The sequence below is a fragment of the Pongo abelii genome, chromosome 6 (assembly GCF_028885655.2).
Source record: "Pongo abelii isolate AG06213 chromosome 6, NHGRI_mPonAbe1-v2.0_pri, whole genome shotgun sequence".
NCBI classification, from domain to species: Eukaryota; Metazoa; Chordata; class Mammalia; order Primates; family Hominidae; genus Pongo; species Pongo abelii.
Window position 1 is genome coordinate 109,985,801 of NC_071991.2, and position 18,172 is coordinate 110,003,972.

Sequence of the window (18,172 nt, forward strand, 5' to 3'; positions counted from 1 at the left end):
AGAGATAATGGAATTAGTATTATCTTTCTGGAAAGGAATTCAGTAACATGTACAAGAGCCCATTTACACTCTTCAACCTAAAACTCCACTTCTGGGAATCCATCCCAAAGACATGAAAACTCAAGCACAAAGATTTATTGCTGAAATAAAACAGCTGTGAGAAAGGAGACAACCTAAATGTCCAATGAAAGAACAATTCATATAAAGCAAGATTCTTTCTACCATACTGTCCTTCAAAAAAGAGAGCATCAGCTTATGTTTGAGCCCTACAAAGTCTCTATGCTATTCAGCCCTCTCAATTTTTTTACTTTGAACAATAAAGACCATTTTGGGGAAAACTAACACTGGCCTGAAAGGACTTCACACAGTGTAGCTTGGTTACTTACCTGGTAAGAAATCACTTGATAAACTTGGTTCCACCATATCTCCCTGCCCCCGCACAGAGGCAAAGAAATTTAGTACCAATTTGGTAATTATACATTGAAGTACAGCTTTCCAATGGCAATTATTGGAGGTTTTCTTTAAAAGATCATACTGGGCTGGGTGCAGCGGCTCACTCCTGTAATCCCAGCACTTTGGAGGCCGAGGAAGGCAGATCACGAGGTCAGGAGTTCAAGACTAGCCTGGGCCAACATGGTGAAACCCCATTTCTACTAAAAATACAAAAAATTAGCTGGGCATGGTGGCGTGTGCCTGTAATCCCAGCTACTTGGGAGACTGAGGCAGAAGAATTGCTTGAACCAGGACCTGGGAGGCAGAGGTTGCCATAAGCCTAGAATGTGCCACTATACTCCAGCCTGGGCTACAGAGCGAGACTCCATCTCAAAATAAATAAATAAATAAAAAATATAAGATCATATTATTCATTATTAAAAAGATCGTATTAAACAGCCGTATCATCAGGAAACTAGATAAATTCTCCAATTTCCTACTGGTCTTAGGTTTGTTTCCATCACCAGCAACCAAAGTGTAACTTAACCCCCAAATACAGATTCAGTCATTATCTAATAATCATGTTTATACAATCAGTCAGGAACAAGAAAATGTTAATTCACATTTGGAAATGGGAAAACTGGTTCAGTGTCTTAAACTTCATTCTCCTGGCCTCACAGAATGAGTTAGAAAGTGTTCCCTCTGATTCTGTTTTCAGGAACAGATTGCAGAGAACTGGTACTCTTCCTTCCTTAAATGTCTGGTATATTTCACCAGTGAAACCATCTGAGCCTGGTGCTTCCTGTTTTAAAAGGCAGTTAATTATTTCTTCAATTTCTGTAATAGATATAGGCTTTCCATATTATCTATATCTCCTTGTCTGAGTTTTAGTAGATTGCATCTTTCAAGGAACCAGTCTATTTCATCCAAGTTATCAAATATGTAGTCGTAGAATTGTTCATAATATTCCTTTTTATTCTTTTGCTATTGATGGAATCAGTAATGATGGGCTCTCTTTCATTTTTGGTATTAGTAATTTGTATCTTATCTCTTTTTTTTTGTTGGTTAGCTTGGCTACAGGTCTATTAATTTTGTTGATCTTTTCAAATGAAACCTTTTGGTTTCACTGATTTTCTCTATTGTTTTCCTGTTTTCAATTTTATTAATTTCTGTTCTAATTTTTCTTTTCTTCTGCTTATTTAGATTTAATTTGCTCTTACTTTTCTAGTTTCCAAAGATAGATGCTTATATTATTGATTTTACACCTTCTTTTCTAACATGTGCATTCAATGCTACATATTTCCCTCTAAGTACTGCTGTCACAACATACTACAAATTTGATGAGGTGTATTTTCATTTTCAGTTAGTTCAAAAAATTTTCTAATTCTTTTGAGACTTATCTGACCCTTGTGCTATTTGGAGGTGTGATGTTAGATCTACAAATATTTTGGGACTCTTCAGTTCTCTGTTACTGATTTCTAGTTTAATTCTGTTGTAGTGTGAGAGAAGGCATACTCTGTATAATGATCTATCTTTTTAAATTGGTTAAGATGTGTTTTATGGCCAAATATGGTAGCATACTTGGTGAATATTTTGAAAAATCATAAATGTTTTTAAAAAGTCAGCAAAGTAAAGTATTTTGTGATAATTACAAATATATGTGTACACAATGAAGGAGAGGTAGACACACAGCTTTCCTAGTGTTAGGGGAATGGGTAGTTGGGGTTTGGGATAAAATTTCCAGTAATCATGTTATACACACATTCAAAAAGTGCCATATCTAAATTCCGAGATATAGATGACTTAAAGGTGACTCCAGTAGTAACAAAAATTGGGTATGCATGAAATCTAAGTACAAAAAAATATATCTTTACTATGTGAACCCTTGCTATCTGAACCCAGATATCAAATGACTTGAAAGATATTTGGAGATAAGCCTGAGAAAAAGATAACTCTTGCTATCCGAACTTGCTATCTAAACTAAAAAGTTGAATAGTTTTTGATAGTAAAGGATACATATCTTCCTATATAATATCTGTGACTAAACCAGTAAATATCTGACCTTTATTTCATCTATATATTTAAAAGTGGTATGTGAGGTATGTATGCTTGAGAGAGAGAAAGATTTCTCTTTGGGAAACTGGAGTATTATTTGGTATTTCGGATCATTTTATATTTAGACACAAAAGTGGTAGATTTTCATGACGAAATATTATGCAAAACAGCATTCTAGCGGCATGGGAAGAGAAGTTTACAAAATACTTTATGCAACATAGCCTCTTTTGTGTAAATAACAATGCCTAGTAAAAAGACTAGAAAGAAATGTACCTAAATGTAACCAGGATTGAGTGACTTTTTTTCTATGTCTATAATATCTGTTCTATGGCAAATTTTTCATACCTCAATTTCATTTGTAGTTAGAAAAATGTTCAACAGTGAATTTTAACACAATATAAATACCACAACAGAGTTATAAAGAAAGTTCAATACTGGTATCAAAGAGTATCAATTCTTTTGGGAAGTTCTGAGAAAGTTCTGGAAGAGAACATGCTTCAAATATAGTCTAATATAAAATACAGCAATAGTTTATCAGAATTAGAATGTATCCCATTTGCAATTGCCAGAAAGTGAGAACAAGCATGTACCACACTAGAGGAATTTAAAATAGGTCCATGTGACCAGAATACAGGCTGCAAGAATAGTGGGAGGAGAAGGAAGAATGAGAACACACACACACACAATGGGGACTGATGCTATATTAAGGAGTTCAGAGATTTTAGAATGAACAAAATCTAAACCAAGCCATCCAGGGCTAAATCATTTTAATGCTAAATTTCAATACTAAGTTAATCCCTTCCACGATTCAAGAAACAACTATAAAACTATCCTGGATAAGATCATCAAAAACAACTACTTTAGGGCTCAAACAAAGACAAATAAGATGAAAACCAGGTGAACCTAGTTTAGGAACAGTGAGGATCTGTCCTATCTTTGCCTGGAGCTGCTCTCACCACCCCCAACCCCTGCTTAGCTGGTAAGAAACTTACTCCAGGACAGGACTCGTTAAAAAATAGCAGCTTCACTGCTAGAGGCGGCTAACTTGATTTGGAGCAAAGGGTAAAAAACCTACACAGAGCAGTGTCAGTAAAAGCAGCAAACTTGGAAGAAACAAGCATGGAAACTCAGCAGCTATGCTAGTCTCAGGCTGTAGTTGTGGTTGGGTTGAGCTGCAGAATGGAGGACTAGTCAGAAATTTAACAAAGATCCTGGAAATGAGATAGGTACAGAGGAGTTAGATAAGCTCCCCATAAAGCCATGGCTGACGGGGAGGCTATGTGAATATGCAGAGAAAACCCAAGAGGGCCTAGAAGAAAGTAAAAGGTGAGGCAGATTTGAAAAGCGCCTAAATGTTTAATGCACTCCCCAATCAAGACGCACTCTACTGGAAGAGGGTGGAAGCCTTACTGACGGAGGTGTTTGAGTGCAACCTCTGACCTATGACTGTTTGGCTACTAAATTATGCAGATACTGGTGCAACCCCTAGGAAATCAGCCTAAAAAATAAAAAATAACAACCCCCTCCACCTTTGAAAAAAAAACTAAGCATAATAAGGGAGACAGATTCCACAGATTAAGTCTAAGCAAATTACTGAGAAACAACCACTACTACCAACCCTTGCAGGGGAAAAAATCCATGACAGTTTCTATACTTTTTAACCAAAAATTATGAGACATGCAAAAAAACCCAGAAAAGCATAGTCCATACTCAGGGGGAAAAAAGTAGTAAATGGACTCTTGAGTGAGCCCAAATGTTGGATTAAACAGACAAAAACTTTAAGGCAGTGATTACAAAATATATATATATATTATAAAAATAAAAAAGTATACATACATACATATATAAATACTTTTTTTTTTTTTTAAGACAGGGTCTCACTCTGTCACTCAGGCTGGAGTACAGTGAGTGGTGTGATCTCTACTCACTGCAACCTCCACCTTCCAGGCTCAAGTGATCCTTTCGCTTTAGCCTCCCGAGTAGCTGGGACCACAGGCACATGACACCACACCTGGCTTTTTTGTTATTTTTTTGTAGAGACAGGTTTTGTCGTGTTGTCCAGGCTGGTCCTGAACTCCTGGACTCAAGCAATCCACCTGTCTTGGCCTCCCAAAGTGCTGGGATTACAGGCATGAGCCAATGTGCCCAGCCATAAAAATATTCAACAAATTTAAGGAAATCATGCTTAAAGAATCAAAGGAAAATGCAGTAACAATGACTCAATAAATAAGGGAATCTCAACAATATAACAGAGCTATAAAAAATAAATATATAGAAATCTAAAGTTGATATTTTCCATACATATCTGTGTTTGATAGAAGTATAACTATATAAATTCTTTAACTAGCCAACACTTAAAATATTAATATTTAAGAATGTCCATAACACATGAGTTAAAGGATGTTTAGTAAGTCATTATGCATTATAAGCTTTGTAGTAACCTTTGAATAAAGATGACTTATGCTTCCCTACTGAAGTAATCAAAGATATTTTGATTTTTAAACGTAATTGCTTAGAACTAGGTAATATTTTCAACATGATTTAAAATCATAGTAACCAAAAGTAATGCTTGTTGTTATCTATAGTTTTGGAACTGCTTAGGAGTATTTTACTTTCATAATTATTTTCTGTGTCTATCAAGAATATTTCTAAAACTATTCAAGTTTAGCATTTTCAAGTAATTAACAAAATACACTTGATACCACAAACCAACAGGGTAAAAGAGTATAGGAACAATTTTAATATTACAGCGAAATACCTCAGAGATACTACAGCTTTGGTTCCAGACTACTGCAATAAAGCAAGTTACAAAATTTTTTTGGTTTTCCAGTGCATATAAGTTATGTTCCACTACACCATAGTCTATGAAGTGTGCAATAGCACTGTCTAAAAAACAATGTACAGATCTTAATTTGAAAATACTTTATGGCTAAAAAATTCTAGTGATCATTTGAGCCTCCAGCAAGTTGTCATCTTTTTACTGGTGGAAGCTTTGCCTTGATACTCATGGCTGCTGACTGATCAGCATGATGGTTGCTGAAAGCTGGGGTGCTATCAGAATTTCTAAAAATAAGACAACACTAAAGTTTGCCACATACATTGACTGTACCTATCAAGAATGATTTCTCTGCAGCATCAGCATGTGATGCTGCTTGACAGCATTTTACTCACAGAATTTCTTTTGAAATTGGTCAGTTCTCTCAAACCCAACCACTGCTTTATCAACTAAGTTTTATATAATATTCTAAGTCCTTTGTCACTCTAACAATGTTCACAGCATCTTCACCAGTAGATGCCATCCCAAAAAGACACTTCCTTTGCTCATCCATAAGAAACAACTCCTCATCCATTCAAGTTTTATCATGAAATTGCAGCAATTCAGTCCCATCTTCAGGCTCCACTTCTAATTCTAGTTCTATTACTTTTTTTCCCCACCACATCTGCAGTTATTTCATCCACGAGGCTTGGAATAAACTCCTTCCAAACTCATATTCATGTTAATATTCTGACCTGCTCCCATGAATCACACATGTTCTTAATGGCATCTAGAATGGTGAGTCCTTTCCAGAAGGTTTTAATGGACTTTGCCCAGATCCATCAGAGAAATTGCCATGACAACTACAGCCTTACAAAATGTATTTCTTAAATAACATGACTTGAGCCAGGCTCAGTGACTCATGCCTGTAATCCTAGCACTTCCGGAGGCTGAGACGGGAGGATTGCTTGAGCCCAGAAATTTGAGACCTGCCTGGGCAACATAGGGAGATTCTATCTCTACAAAAAATAAAAAAAAAGTTAGCTGGGCATGGTGGTACATGCTTGTGGTGCCAGCTACTGGGGAGGCTGAGGTGGGAGGGTCACTTGAGCCCAGGAGGTCAAGGCTCCTGCGAGCTGTGATCATGCCACTCCACTCCACTCCAGCCTGGGCAAAAGAGTGAGACCCCTATCTCCAAAAAAAAAAAAAATAATAATAATAATAATAATATGACCTGAAAGTCTACATTACTCCTTGATCCATGGGCTGCAGAATGGATGTTGTATTAGCAGGCATGAAAACAACATTCATCTCCTCGTACATATCTATCAGAGCTCTTGGGTGACCTGGTACATTATCAACAGGCAGTAATATTTTGAAAGGAATATTTTTTTCTGAACAGCAGGTCTCAACAGTAGGCTTTAAATATTCCATAAACTATTTTTTAAACAGATGTACTGTCATCTAGGCTTTGTTCCATTTACAGAGCACAGACAGAGTAGATTCAGCATAATTCTTAAGGGCCCTAGGATTTTCAAATGGTAAATGAACACTGGCTTCAACGTAAAGTCACCAGCTGCATTAGCCCCTAACAAGAGAGGCTGCCTGTCCTCTGAAGCTCTGAAGCCAGGTATTGACTTCTGATCTCTAGCCAAGAAACTCCTAAAAGGAATCTTCTTCTTCCAATAGAAGGCTTTTAAATCTACATTAAAAATCAGTTGTTTACTGTAGCCACCTTCATGAATGGTCTTTGGTAGATCTTCTGGATAACTTGCTGCAGCTTTTAAATCATCACTGGCTGCTTCACCTTGCACTTTATGTCATGGAGATGGTTTCTTAGACCTCATGAACCAACCTCTGTTAAGTTTCAAACTTTCTTCTGAAGGTTCCTCACCTCCCTTAGCCTTCAATTGAAGAGAGTTAGAACCTTGCTCTGGATTAGGTATTGGCTTAAGGGAATGCTGTGGTTGGTTTCATCTTGTATCCAGACCACTCAAACTTTCTCCACATCCGCAATGAAGTTGTTTTACTTTCTTCTCATTTCCGTGTTCACTGAATAGCACTTTCAATTTTAAAAATAACTTTTCCTTCACTTTGGAAGGCCGAGGTAGGTGGATCACGAGGTCAAGAGATCCAGACCATCCTGGCCAACATGGTGAAACCCCGTCTCTACTAAAAACACAAAAATTGGCTTGGCACGGTGGCATGCACCTGTAGTCCCAGCTACTTGGGAAGCTGAGGCAGAAGAATGGCATGAACCTGGGAGGCGGAGCTTGCAGCGAGCCGAAAGCGTGCCACTGCACTCCAGCCTGGGCGACAGAGCGAGACTCCATCTCAAAAATAAAATAAGATAAAATAAAATAAATGACTTTTCCTTTGAATTCACAACTTGGTTAACTCTTTGGTAGAAAAGGCCTAGCTTTCAGCCTATATCGGCTTTCGACATGCCTACCTCACTAAGTTTAATCACTTCTAGCTTTTGATTTAGTCAGAGAAGTGCCTCTTTTTACTTGAATACTTAAAGGCTATTGTAGGTTTATTAACTAGCCAAATTTCCCTAGTGTCTTATGGAATAGAGAGGCCTGGGGGTGAGGGGGAAGAGAGAGAGAAGATGGGGAGGGGGAGAGGGAAGAGAGGGGGGAGAGGGGAGGGGAGAGAGACTGGGGAACAGTGGATCTGTGGAGCAGTTAGAACATACGTGACATTTATTGAATAAGTTCACTGTCTTATATGGTTGATAATAAGTTCACTGTCTTATATGGTGCCCCTAAACAATCTTAATGGTAACATCAAAGATCACTGATCACAGATCACCAAAACAGACATCATAATAATGAAAAAGTTTGAAATATTGTGAGAATTACTAAAATGTGACAGTGTATTAGTGCGTTTTCATGCTGCTGATAAAGACATCCCTGAGCCTGGGTAATTTATAAAGAAAAAGAGGTTTAATGGACTCACAGCTCCATGTTGCCGGGGAGGCCTCACAATCATGGTGGAAGGCGAAAGGCGTATCTTACTTACATGGTGGCAGGCAAGAGAGAATGAGAGCCAAGCTACAGGGGAAACTCCTTATAAAACCATCAGATCTCGTGAGACTTACTCACTACCATGAGAACAGTATGGGGGAAACTGCCCCCATGATTCAATTATTTCCCATAGGGTCCTTCCCACAACACATGAGAATTATTGGAGCTACAACTCAAGATGAGATTTGGGTGGGGACACAATGAAATCATATCACAGAGCCACAGTGAGTACATGCTATTGGGAAAATGGTGCCTATAGACTTGCTTGACTCAGGGTTGCCACAAACCTTCAATTTGTAAAAAATGTAGTATCTGTGAAGTACAATAAAGCAAAGCGCAATAAATGAGGTATGCCTGTACTAATAATTCATTGGATTATAATAGTCATGTACTTATAAAACTTATGCCTCTATGCATATAATCTTACTAGCAGGCAGATTTTCTTACCAACAATAAAACAATGGCAATTGGTTCTATTAATAACCTTCCATTATTTTTCCTTATTTGTAAATTCTTAGTGGATAGCCACTTTAAACAGTTTAATTGTATTTTGCTGTTTTGATTCTTTGTTTTGATAATTACATAAGAATTACATATTGTTATATAATTATATATTACACTGTACATTATAACTATATACTATTATATAACAATTATATATGTTATATATACACATATAGCCATAACATATATGTAATATATATAATTATGTAACATAATGTGTAATTATATAATCGTATTTAATGAATGATTCTTCCTCATTTTCAGTTAGAACAACACATGCTACAGAACCACTAGTTTTCCAGACAGCTCTTACAATTTTCTGCTAGTTTTTAATCTAATAATACTACCTATCTGCATTTCTCAGTCTATCATGTAACCACTGGAGGAGCAAGTAAACTGCTCACTGTTTAGTATGAACCACTGCATTATTTCACATTAATACAGTTATCCAGGATAATCAAAGTAGAAAAAGTATACTTACTCAGTTATAAATTCAGGGTTTGTAAAGCTGAGGTTGGTTAAATGACCTTCAAGTTTAGAAGACTCATGCATATTTAAGGCTGGAGTGGTCTTAGTGGCAAGTACAGCTCTTTTTTCATCTTTCTCAAGCGCTTTTCTCTTCCCACCGTTTTGGAAATATTCTCTGCATACACTACAAGTAAAAATAAAGTTGTATTTTAACATACTGTGTATGACTATAAAATAAGACGGAAAAAATTGGCTTTTATTAATCAAGATGGGAAACTTTCAAATTTAAGATTTCTGCTTTGAAAATGTCAAATTGAGACAAATTTGAAAATGTCAAACTGAGATAAAACTGAAAATGTCAAACTGAGTAGCACTTTCAAATTTTTAAAAATTACTATACAATAAAGAATGATCACAAATTATGTTTAGTAAATAAAAAATATGTTTTTTCAGGATTACAGATGTGTTTGTATATACTTTACTGAACTTCTCTCTTGACTAAAACTTCCTCCAGCAAAGCTTACATAACTCTACTATGCAGTGACAACATCCAGAAGGAATAGTAGTCGCAGTTAATTTCGAGCTGGCTTTACTAGCAGTAGACAGATAACTCAATAGCTGTTCTTGAGGTCCCTCTTGGTTTATGATAACAAAGTCAGGGTGTGTGTGTGTGTGTGTGTGTGTGTGTGTTTGTATGTATGTGTATATATCTGTGTATATATCTGTGTATATATATAGAGAGAGCGAGCGAGCTCATTTTTCTTATTTGCACTTAATTTACTACCTATAGCTCACATTTTAAACAAAGCTACTTTATCATTCTCCACAGGCATTGCTTGGTGAAGTTCCAAAAATATATGGCAAGAGAAGACTCGAAGAGCAAAGAATTCACACAAAACTGGTTTCAGCAAGTACAACTATGGTCCAAGGGAACTATGCCCATTTCTCCTTCATGCTTACAGGATCCCATTAGTTCAACTTCAGTTTTTCTTAGTTCTTATTATGTAAGACTTCTTTAACTTATACTATGTAGATTTAGTTTTAACTCTATACACAGAAGTTGAAACTTATTCAGCATGAATTAAACATTTATTAAGTATGCATCATGTGTAAAGGTGCCTTATGATGGCCAAATTGCAGAAGGCATAGTTGTTACCCTCAAGAAGCTACTGTTAACTCAGTAAAGGACACAAATAATTATTATATATAACAATAAAAAACATGATTGATAAACAGATAAACAAAGATAGTTATTTCTATAAAGTACCTAACCCAATCTAAAATCAGCAATATAAATGGATTTTAGAAAGATAAGTAGGAATAAACAAGGAAAGTAAAGTAGAGTGGAAACTTTCTAGGCAGAAAGGACAGCATAAGCAAAGACATGAAAGAGAAAAGCAGAATGAGTCTTCAGAGATGTACCTCAGTTCAAGATACATGAAGTTTAAAGTACTGGGCAGAAAATGAGTGGACCTATTCTCAAATGAAAAAACCCTGAGCCTAGCGCACATATAGAGAGGAAGGACAGCCAAGGTATGCAAGCTTCAAATCACGCAAGATCCACAGGTCAATTTTAAAATGTGGTCTTTACAAATCTAATCTAATGAGAGAGAGCAGTTCAGAGGTTGCCTGGGGTAGTGTGTGGGGATGAGCGCAAAGGGGTACAAGGGAGCTTTCTGGAGAAAAATGTTCTATATCTTGATAGTGGCGGTGGTTACATAAGTGTAAACAATTGTAAATACCCACTAACTGTACACTAGATGGGTGCATTTTAGTGTATATAAATTATACCTCAGTAAGGTTGATAAAAATGTAGACTTTATCAACTTGAAATTAATACTAAAAAGCTTGCTTATGTTTCTATCAGGTAGAACCATATAAAACTGGTGATATTCAAAAGTTCTTGAGCTATAAAAATTGCAATTTTATGTGGTCTAACCTAACAGCTACTAAGACAGTAAAATACTTAAAGGGCTAAAATTCTAGGTTCTCATAGAATAATGACAACCATCTAAATTCCAATATCCCCATATACCCTCAAAAAAACATACAGATCAATAAAGAGAGCAAATAAAAGCACTTACCATTCATACCTATGGCATAACAAGGAAATAAAAAATAACACTTCATTTTACCTGTTATGGAAAAAATAAAAATCTGAGACTGAGTTGGCTTTGGAGGCCACTCAAAGTACAGAGTCAGATGAGGACTGCATAAAAGAGAGAAATGTATGAAAAGGTGGCCAAACAGAATCTTCCAGCAATCACCCCCTAGACCTGCAAGAATATCAAATTGAGTAACTATCCACGCAAAAAAGCACCTTCATAAGAACTAAGTTAAGAGATCACAGTTCCTGGTTTTAGCCTAACAAGAAAAGATGCATCGAAGAGGGTAGGAAGGACAGTCTTGAACTGTCTATACCATCCCTCTCCCAAGCCCAGGCAGTACACCCCAGAGAGATAATCTTTGTGCTTTGGGGAGGGAGAGTGAAATAACTATGGGACTTCACACTGGAACTCCACGTTGCCCTGTCACAGTGGAACACAGCACTGGGCAGAAATCCACTGGTGCCCACAGGGGGCATTTAGACCATCCTTGAACAGACAGAAAGAAGTCTGCTGCCCTAGTGGGAGGAATCTTAGTCCTAGTCTGCTTCACTACTGGCTGAATAAAGTGGCTTTGGGCTCCCAATAAATGTCAGTGGCAGCCAGACCATGGCAACTGTAGTCTTTGGGTGAGCCCCAGTGCTGTGCTGGTCTCAGCAGAGGCTGTGGGCCCAGGGTACTACAACCAAGTGTGACACCAGCTGTGGTGGCCATGGGAATGCCTGCATCACCCCTCCCCCAATTCTAGGCAGTGCAGTGTAGAGACTTCTTCCACTTGGGGGAAGGAGAAGAGTACAGGAGACTTTGCCTTGCAACCCAGGTACCAGCCCAGCCACAGTAAAACAAAACACCAGGCAGAATCCTAAAGCCCCTGATTCCAGGCTGTTGTTCCCACATGGCACTTCTAGACCCACCCTGGGACGGAAGGGAATCCTCTGCCCTGGGGGGATGGACCCCAAGTCCCTGCAGGATTCATCACCTGCTGACTAAAGTGGCCTTGGACCTTCAGTAAACATCAATGACAGTTCAAATATGACCCAGCATGAGGCCAGCTGTGGTGGCCACAAGAGTGGCTGTGTCACCTCTTCCCCAACTCCGGTCAGACCAGCATAAAGAGACACTCATTCCACCTGGGGGAAGAAGAGGGATTTTGCCTGGGAACCCAGCAACTTCTCCCTTATCTTCAAGTCCATTAGGGCTGGGAATTCAGCAATCTGCAGAAGTTGCAGCGTACCTGGGCTTAGAGTGCCCTCTAGTGCTGAAATGGTTACAGTGACCACAGGCTTAGATAATACTTTAACTCTGAATGCTTAGAAGGCCCTCTGAAAAAGGATGGATACTAACAAGTCCAGACTACAAAGACTGGAATAAATATCTAACTCTTCTATGCCCAGACACTGAAAAACATCCACAAGCATCAAGAACAGTCAGGAAAATATGACCTCACCAAACAGACTAAATGAGGCACCAGTGACCAATCCTGGAGTAGTACAGATACATGACTTCTCAGGGAATTCCAAATAGCTTTTTGAGGAATCTCAACGAACTTCAAAAAAACAGAGAAGGAATTCATAAATCTTTCAGGGAAATTTAACAAAGAGATTAAAATAATTTAAAGAATCCAACAAAAATCCTGGAGCTGAAATATTCAATTAATGAACAAAAATATTTATTACTACCTAAACAGAATTGATCAAGCAGACGAAAGAATTAGTGAGCTTAAAGACAGGCTATTTCAAAATATAGAATCAGGGGAGAAAAAGAAAAAAGGAGTAAAAAAGAATGAAGTATGCTTACAAGTCTGGAAAATAGCCTCAAAAGGGCAAATGTAAGAGTTATTGGCCATAAAGAGGAAGTACAGAGACTGGGGTAGAAAGTTTATTCAAAGGAATAATAACAGTTTTCCAAACCTAGAGAAAGATACAAATATGCAGTTATAAGATCAAAGAACACCAAGCAGCTTCACCCCAAATAAGACTACCTTCAAGGCATAAAATCAAACTCTTACAGGTTAAGGACAAAGAAAGGATCCTAAAAGCAGTAAGAGAAAAGAAACAGGTAACAAATGAAGGAACTCCAATACATCTGGCAGCACACTTTTCAGTGGAAACCTTACAGGCCAAGAGGGAATGAGATGACATATTCAATGTGCTGAAGGAAAAAAAAAAAAAAAAAAAAAGGAAACAACTTTCAACTGAGAATACTGTACCCAGCAAAGCTATTCTTCAAACACAAAGGAGAAATATGTAGACAGACAAAGATGAAGGACTTCATACCAGACCTACCTTACCAGAAATGCTAAAGAGAATTTTTCAACTTGAAAGAAAAGGATGCTAACACATAATAAGAAATCATCTGAAAGTATAATATAAAACTCACTGGTAAAGGTACATACATAGTTAAATTCAGAATATTCTAATACTGTAATTGTAGTGCATAAACTATTCACATATTCAGAGGAAAAAACCCAATAGGACAAATTTATTATATCTGTACATATATATACATATAAATAGATATCTAAAAAGAGATTTGTAATAAGGAATTGGCTCATGTGATTATGCAGACTGAAATGTCCCACAATCTGCTACGCCTAAGCTGTAAAACCAGGAAAGCTCCAATCCAAGTCCGAAGGCTTGAGAACTATTTTATAAGTTCTGGTCCAAGTCCAAAAAGGCTTGAGAACCATTTTATAAGTTGTAGTCTAAGTTCAAAGGCCTAAGAACCAGAAGTGTCAATGGTGTAGGTTCCAGCTAGAGGGAAGGCCTCAAAAGAGGCCTACTCACCCACAATAGAGAGGGCAATCTGCTTTACTCAGTCTACAGATTCAAATGTCAATCTCATTTGGAAACACCCTTGCAGACACACCCAGAAATAATGTTCGGCCAAATATCTGCGTACCTTATGAATCAGTAAAGTTGTGAATAATATTCCGTAATACCTAAAATTAACATAGGCAACACAATATTGACAGAGAAAAACAAACTGAAGGACTAACACTACCAACTTCAAGACTTACTATAAAGCTACAGTAATCAAGACAGTGTGGTAATGGTGAAAGAAAAGACAAATACATCAATGGAACACAATAGAGAGTGCAAAAATATACCCACAAAAATACAGTTAACAGATCTTTGAAAAAGGAGCAAAGGCAATAAAATGGAGAAAAAAGATAATTTTTTCAATGTCATGCTAGAACTAGACATCCACATGCAAAAAAAGAAAAAAAGTAAATCTAGACATAGACCTTATACCTTTGACAAAACTTATCTTGAAATGCATCATAAATGCAAAATGCAAAACTATAAACTGTCTAAAAGGTAACATAGGAGAAAACCTAGATGGCATTGGGTATGGTGATGACTTTTTAGACATGACATCAAAGGCATGATCTGTAAAAGCAAAAATTGATAAGCTGAATGTCACTAAATTAACATTTTCTGCTTTGTGAAAGACATTGTCAAGAGAATGAAAAGAGAAGCCACAGACACTGAGAAAATATTTGCAAATCATACATATCAGGGGTCCCCAACCCCCAGTACTGGTCCGTGGCCTGTTAGGAACTGGGCTGCACAGCAGGAGGTAAGTGGCAGGTGAGTGACTGAAGCTTCGTCTGATTTACAGCTGCTCCCCATCGCTCGCATTACTGCCTAAGCTCTGCACCCTGTCAGATCAGTGGCGGCACTAGATTCTCATAGAAGCACAAACCCTTATTGTGAAATGTGCATGTGAGGGATCTAGGCTACACGCTCCTTATGAGAATCTAAAGCCTGATGATCTGTCACTGTATCCCATATAACCTCCAGATGGGACCGTCTAATTGCAGGAAAACAAGCTCAGGGCTCTCACTGATTCTACATTATGATGAGTTGTACAATTATTTCATTATATATTACAATGTAATAATAATATAAATAAAGTGCACAACAAATGTAATGCAATTGAATCACCCCGAAACCACCTGCTTCCACTCCATTCAAGGGAAAAATTGTCTTCCACAAAACCAGTCCCTAGTGCCAGAAAAGTTGAGGACTGCTGACAGATACAATGAAGAACTGTTATTTAAAATATAGAAAGAACTCTTAAAACTCTGTAAGAAAGTAAATAAATTTAAAAACCAGGTAAAAGACCTGAACAGACATCTCATCAAAGAAGATACACAGAGTGGAAGCAACAAGAATGCTTACCAAGTGCTGATGAGAATGCAAAATGTTACACTTTTTACAGCAGCTTTATTCATAATTATCAAAACTTAGAAGCAACCAAGATATCCTTCCATAGGTGGATGGATAAACTGTGATACATCTAGACAACAGAGTATTATTCAGCACTATAAAGAAATGAGATATCAAGCCATAAAAAGACACAGAAGAACCTTAAATGCTAATTACTAAGTAAAAGAAGCCAATCAGAAAAAGCTACAAACTTTATAATTCCAACAATATGACATTCTGGAAAAGACAATCTATGAAGTCAGCAAAAAAGTTGGTGGTTGCAGGCCGGGCGTGGTGGCTCATGCCTGTAATCCCAGCACTTTGGGAGGCCGAGGTGGGTGGATCACCTGAGGTCAGGAGTTTGAGACCAGCCTGACCTACATGGAGAAACCTGTGTCTACTAAAAATACAAAATTAGCCAGGCATGGTGGCGCAGCTACTCGGGAGGCTGAGGCAGGAAAATTGCTTGAACTGGGAGGTGGAGGCTCCAGTGGACGGAGGTTGCGGTGAGCTGAGATCGCGGCATTGCACTCCAGCCTGGGCAACAAGAGCAAAACTCTGTCTCAAAAAAAAAAAAAAAAAAACAACCCAAAAAAGTTGGTGGTTGCAGATGGGTGAAAAGGCCGGCACAAAGGATTTTTAGGGCAGTTAAACTATTCTGTATAATACTATAATGGAGGATACATGTCATTATACATTTTTCAATAACCACAGAATGTACAACATCAAGAATGAACCCTATGGTAAACTATGGACTTTGGGTGATAATGATCTATCAGTGTAAGTTTAACAACTTTAACAAATGTACCACTCTAGTGCTGGATGTTGACAGTGGGGGAGGCTATGCATGTTTGGGATGGAGTGGGTTGTATATGGGAACTTTCTGTACTTTCTGGTCAATTTTATTGTGGGTTTCTGGTCAGTTGTGTTGTAAACCCACTGCTCTAAAAAATAAAGTCTACTTAAAAGACAAAACAAACCAATCTTGGGATAAATATATCATGTATCTCCTGGTGTATTAAACTGAGAGGGACACATCACCACCTATGCAAAACCCTTGCTAACGATACACTTAACTTATATCTAATCACAAATAAACTACACATATCCAATTGAGAGGCAATCTATAAAATGCTGACTTTTAAAAAATGGCCGCATAGGCCAGGCATAGTGGCTCATGCCTGTAATCCCAGCACTTTGGGAGGCCGAGGCAGGCAGATCACCTGAGGTCAGGAGTTCAAGACCCGCCTGACCAACATAGTAAAACCCCACCTAAATATAAATTCTAAAATATAAAAATTAGCTGGGTGTGGTGGCGGGTGCCTGTAATCCCAGCTACTCGGGTGGCTGAGGCAGGAGAATTGCTTGAACCCAGGAAGCGGAGGCTGCAGTGAGCCAAGATCGTATCACTGCACTCCAGCCTGGGCAACAACAGCGAAACTGTCTCAAAAAAAAAAAGTCGTATCATAAAAAGACAAAAAAGAAAAGAAAAAAAATGATGAAGAATTTTTCTAGATTAAAGACCAAAAAGGCTTCACAACTAAGTGCAATGAGTTATCCCTGATGGGATTCTGGATTGAAAAAAAAAAAAAAATACAGGTATAAAGGACACTATTGTGAAAACTGGGGAAATTTGATTATGGATTACATTATTAGTTAGCATCATATTAATGCTAAATTTCTGGAGTGTGATAGTTGTATTATGATTACATAGAAGAATGTTCTTACATGATACACATCGAAGTATTTAGGAATAAAAGTCTGGTAATTTCCGTAACTGACTCTCAAAAGGTTCAGCAGAGAGCAAGAGAGAAAAAGGACCCAGAGGAGAAAGAGGAACAAGATACAAAAGTAAGACTAAGTAGAGTAACATTTTTTCAGAAGCTGGAGGAAAGAAAGTGTGAGTCAAGGATTTTATATCCATCCAAACTACTTATCTTGTAACAAAATTATACAAAACCAGTTTGTAAGATGGGTGAACTCAGAGAACATCATAATTCCAAGTTGTTTTTAAAGAATCTACTGGAAGATAAACTTCACCTATGAGATGATTAAGAAATGTTGGTGAAGTAGGGAATAAAAAGCATTAAATCACTTAAAAAAAATAGCGGGTACTTTAAAATGCTAATTCAATTCACTTCAATTCCTAGTGAAGACATAACTATTATAAATAGTTATGTATCACTTATCATAGCAGCCATCTTTACAAAGAAGAAATTCCATAAGATGTATGGAGAAACAGACAAACACCAACAACAGGGAACATTCCACTTTCAATCAAGAGAATGAAAAGGTTACAGAAGCCCTAAAAAACATAATAAAGTTTACCTTATTGCTAGAAGATGAACTCTGCATTCAGAGAGAATAGCTTCTTTTTAATTATACATGGAATAGTCACAAAAACTACCATATATGTGTATTAAGTCATGAAGAAAACCATAGTAAAAACCATAATGAAAAAATACAGACAAAATTATACAATTGCAATGCAATAAAACTAGAATTAACCAAAAACAAGAAATCCATTCTATCTGCTATTTTTTTACGAAGTAAATAACTTGGGTCAGAGGGCAAATACTAATAAAATCACGGAATATCTAAAAAAAATTA

General features: G+C 37.3%; 1 protein-coding gene across 1 annotated transcript in view; it reads right to left on the bottom strand.

Moving 5' to 3' along the window:
• BMT2 (base methyltransferase of 25S rRNA 2 homolog) overlaps positions 1–18,172 on the bottom strand; it is a 118,101-nt gene that overhangs the window by 71,546 nt on the left and 28,383 nt on the right. The window contains exon 3 of the mRNA XM_002818359.5: positions 9,257–9,427. Within this exon, the coding sequence (XP_002818405.1) occupies positions 9,257–9,427 (171 nt within the window). The remainder of the gene's footprint in view (positions 1–9,256; positions 9,428–18,172) is intronic.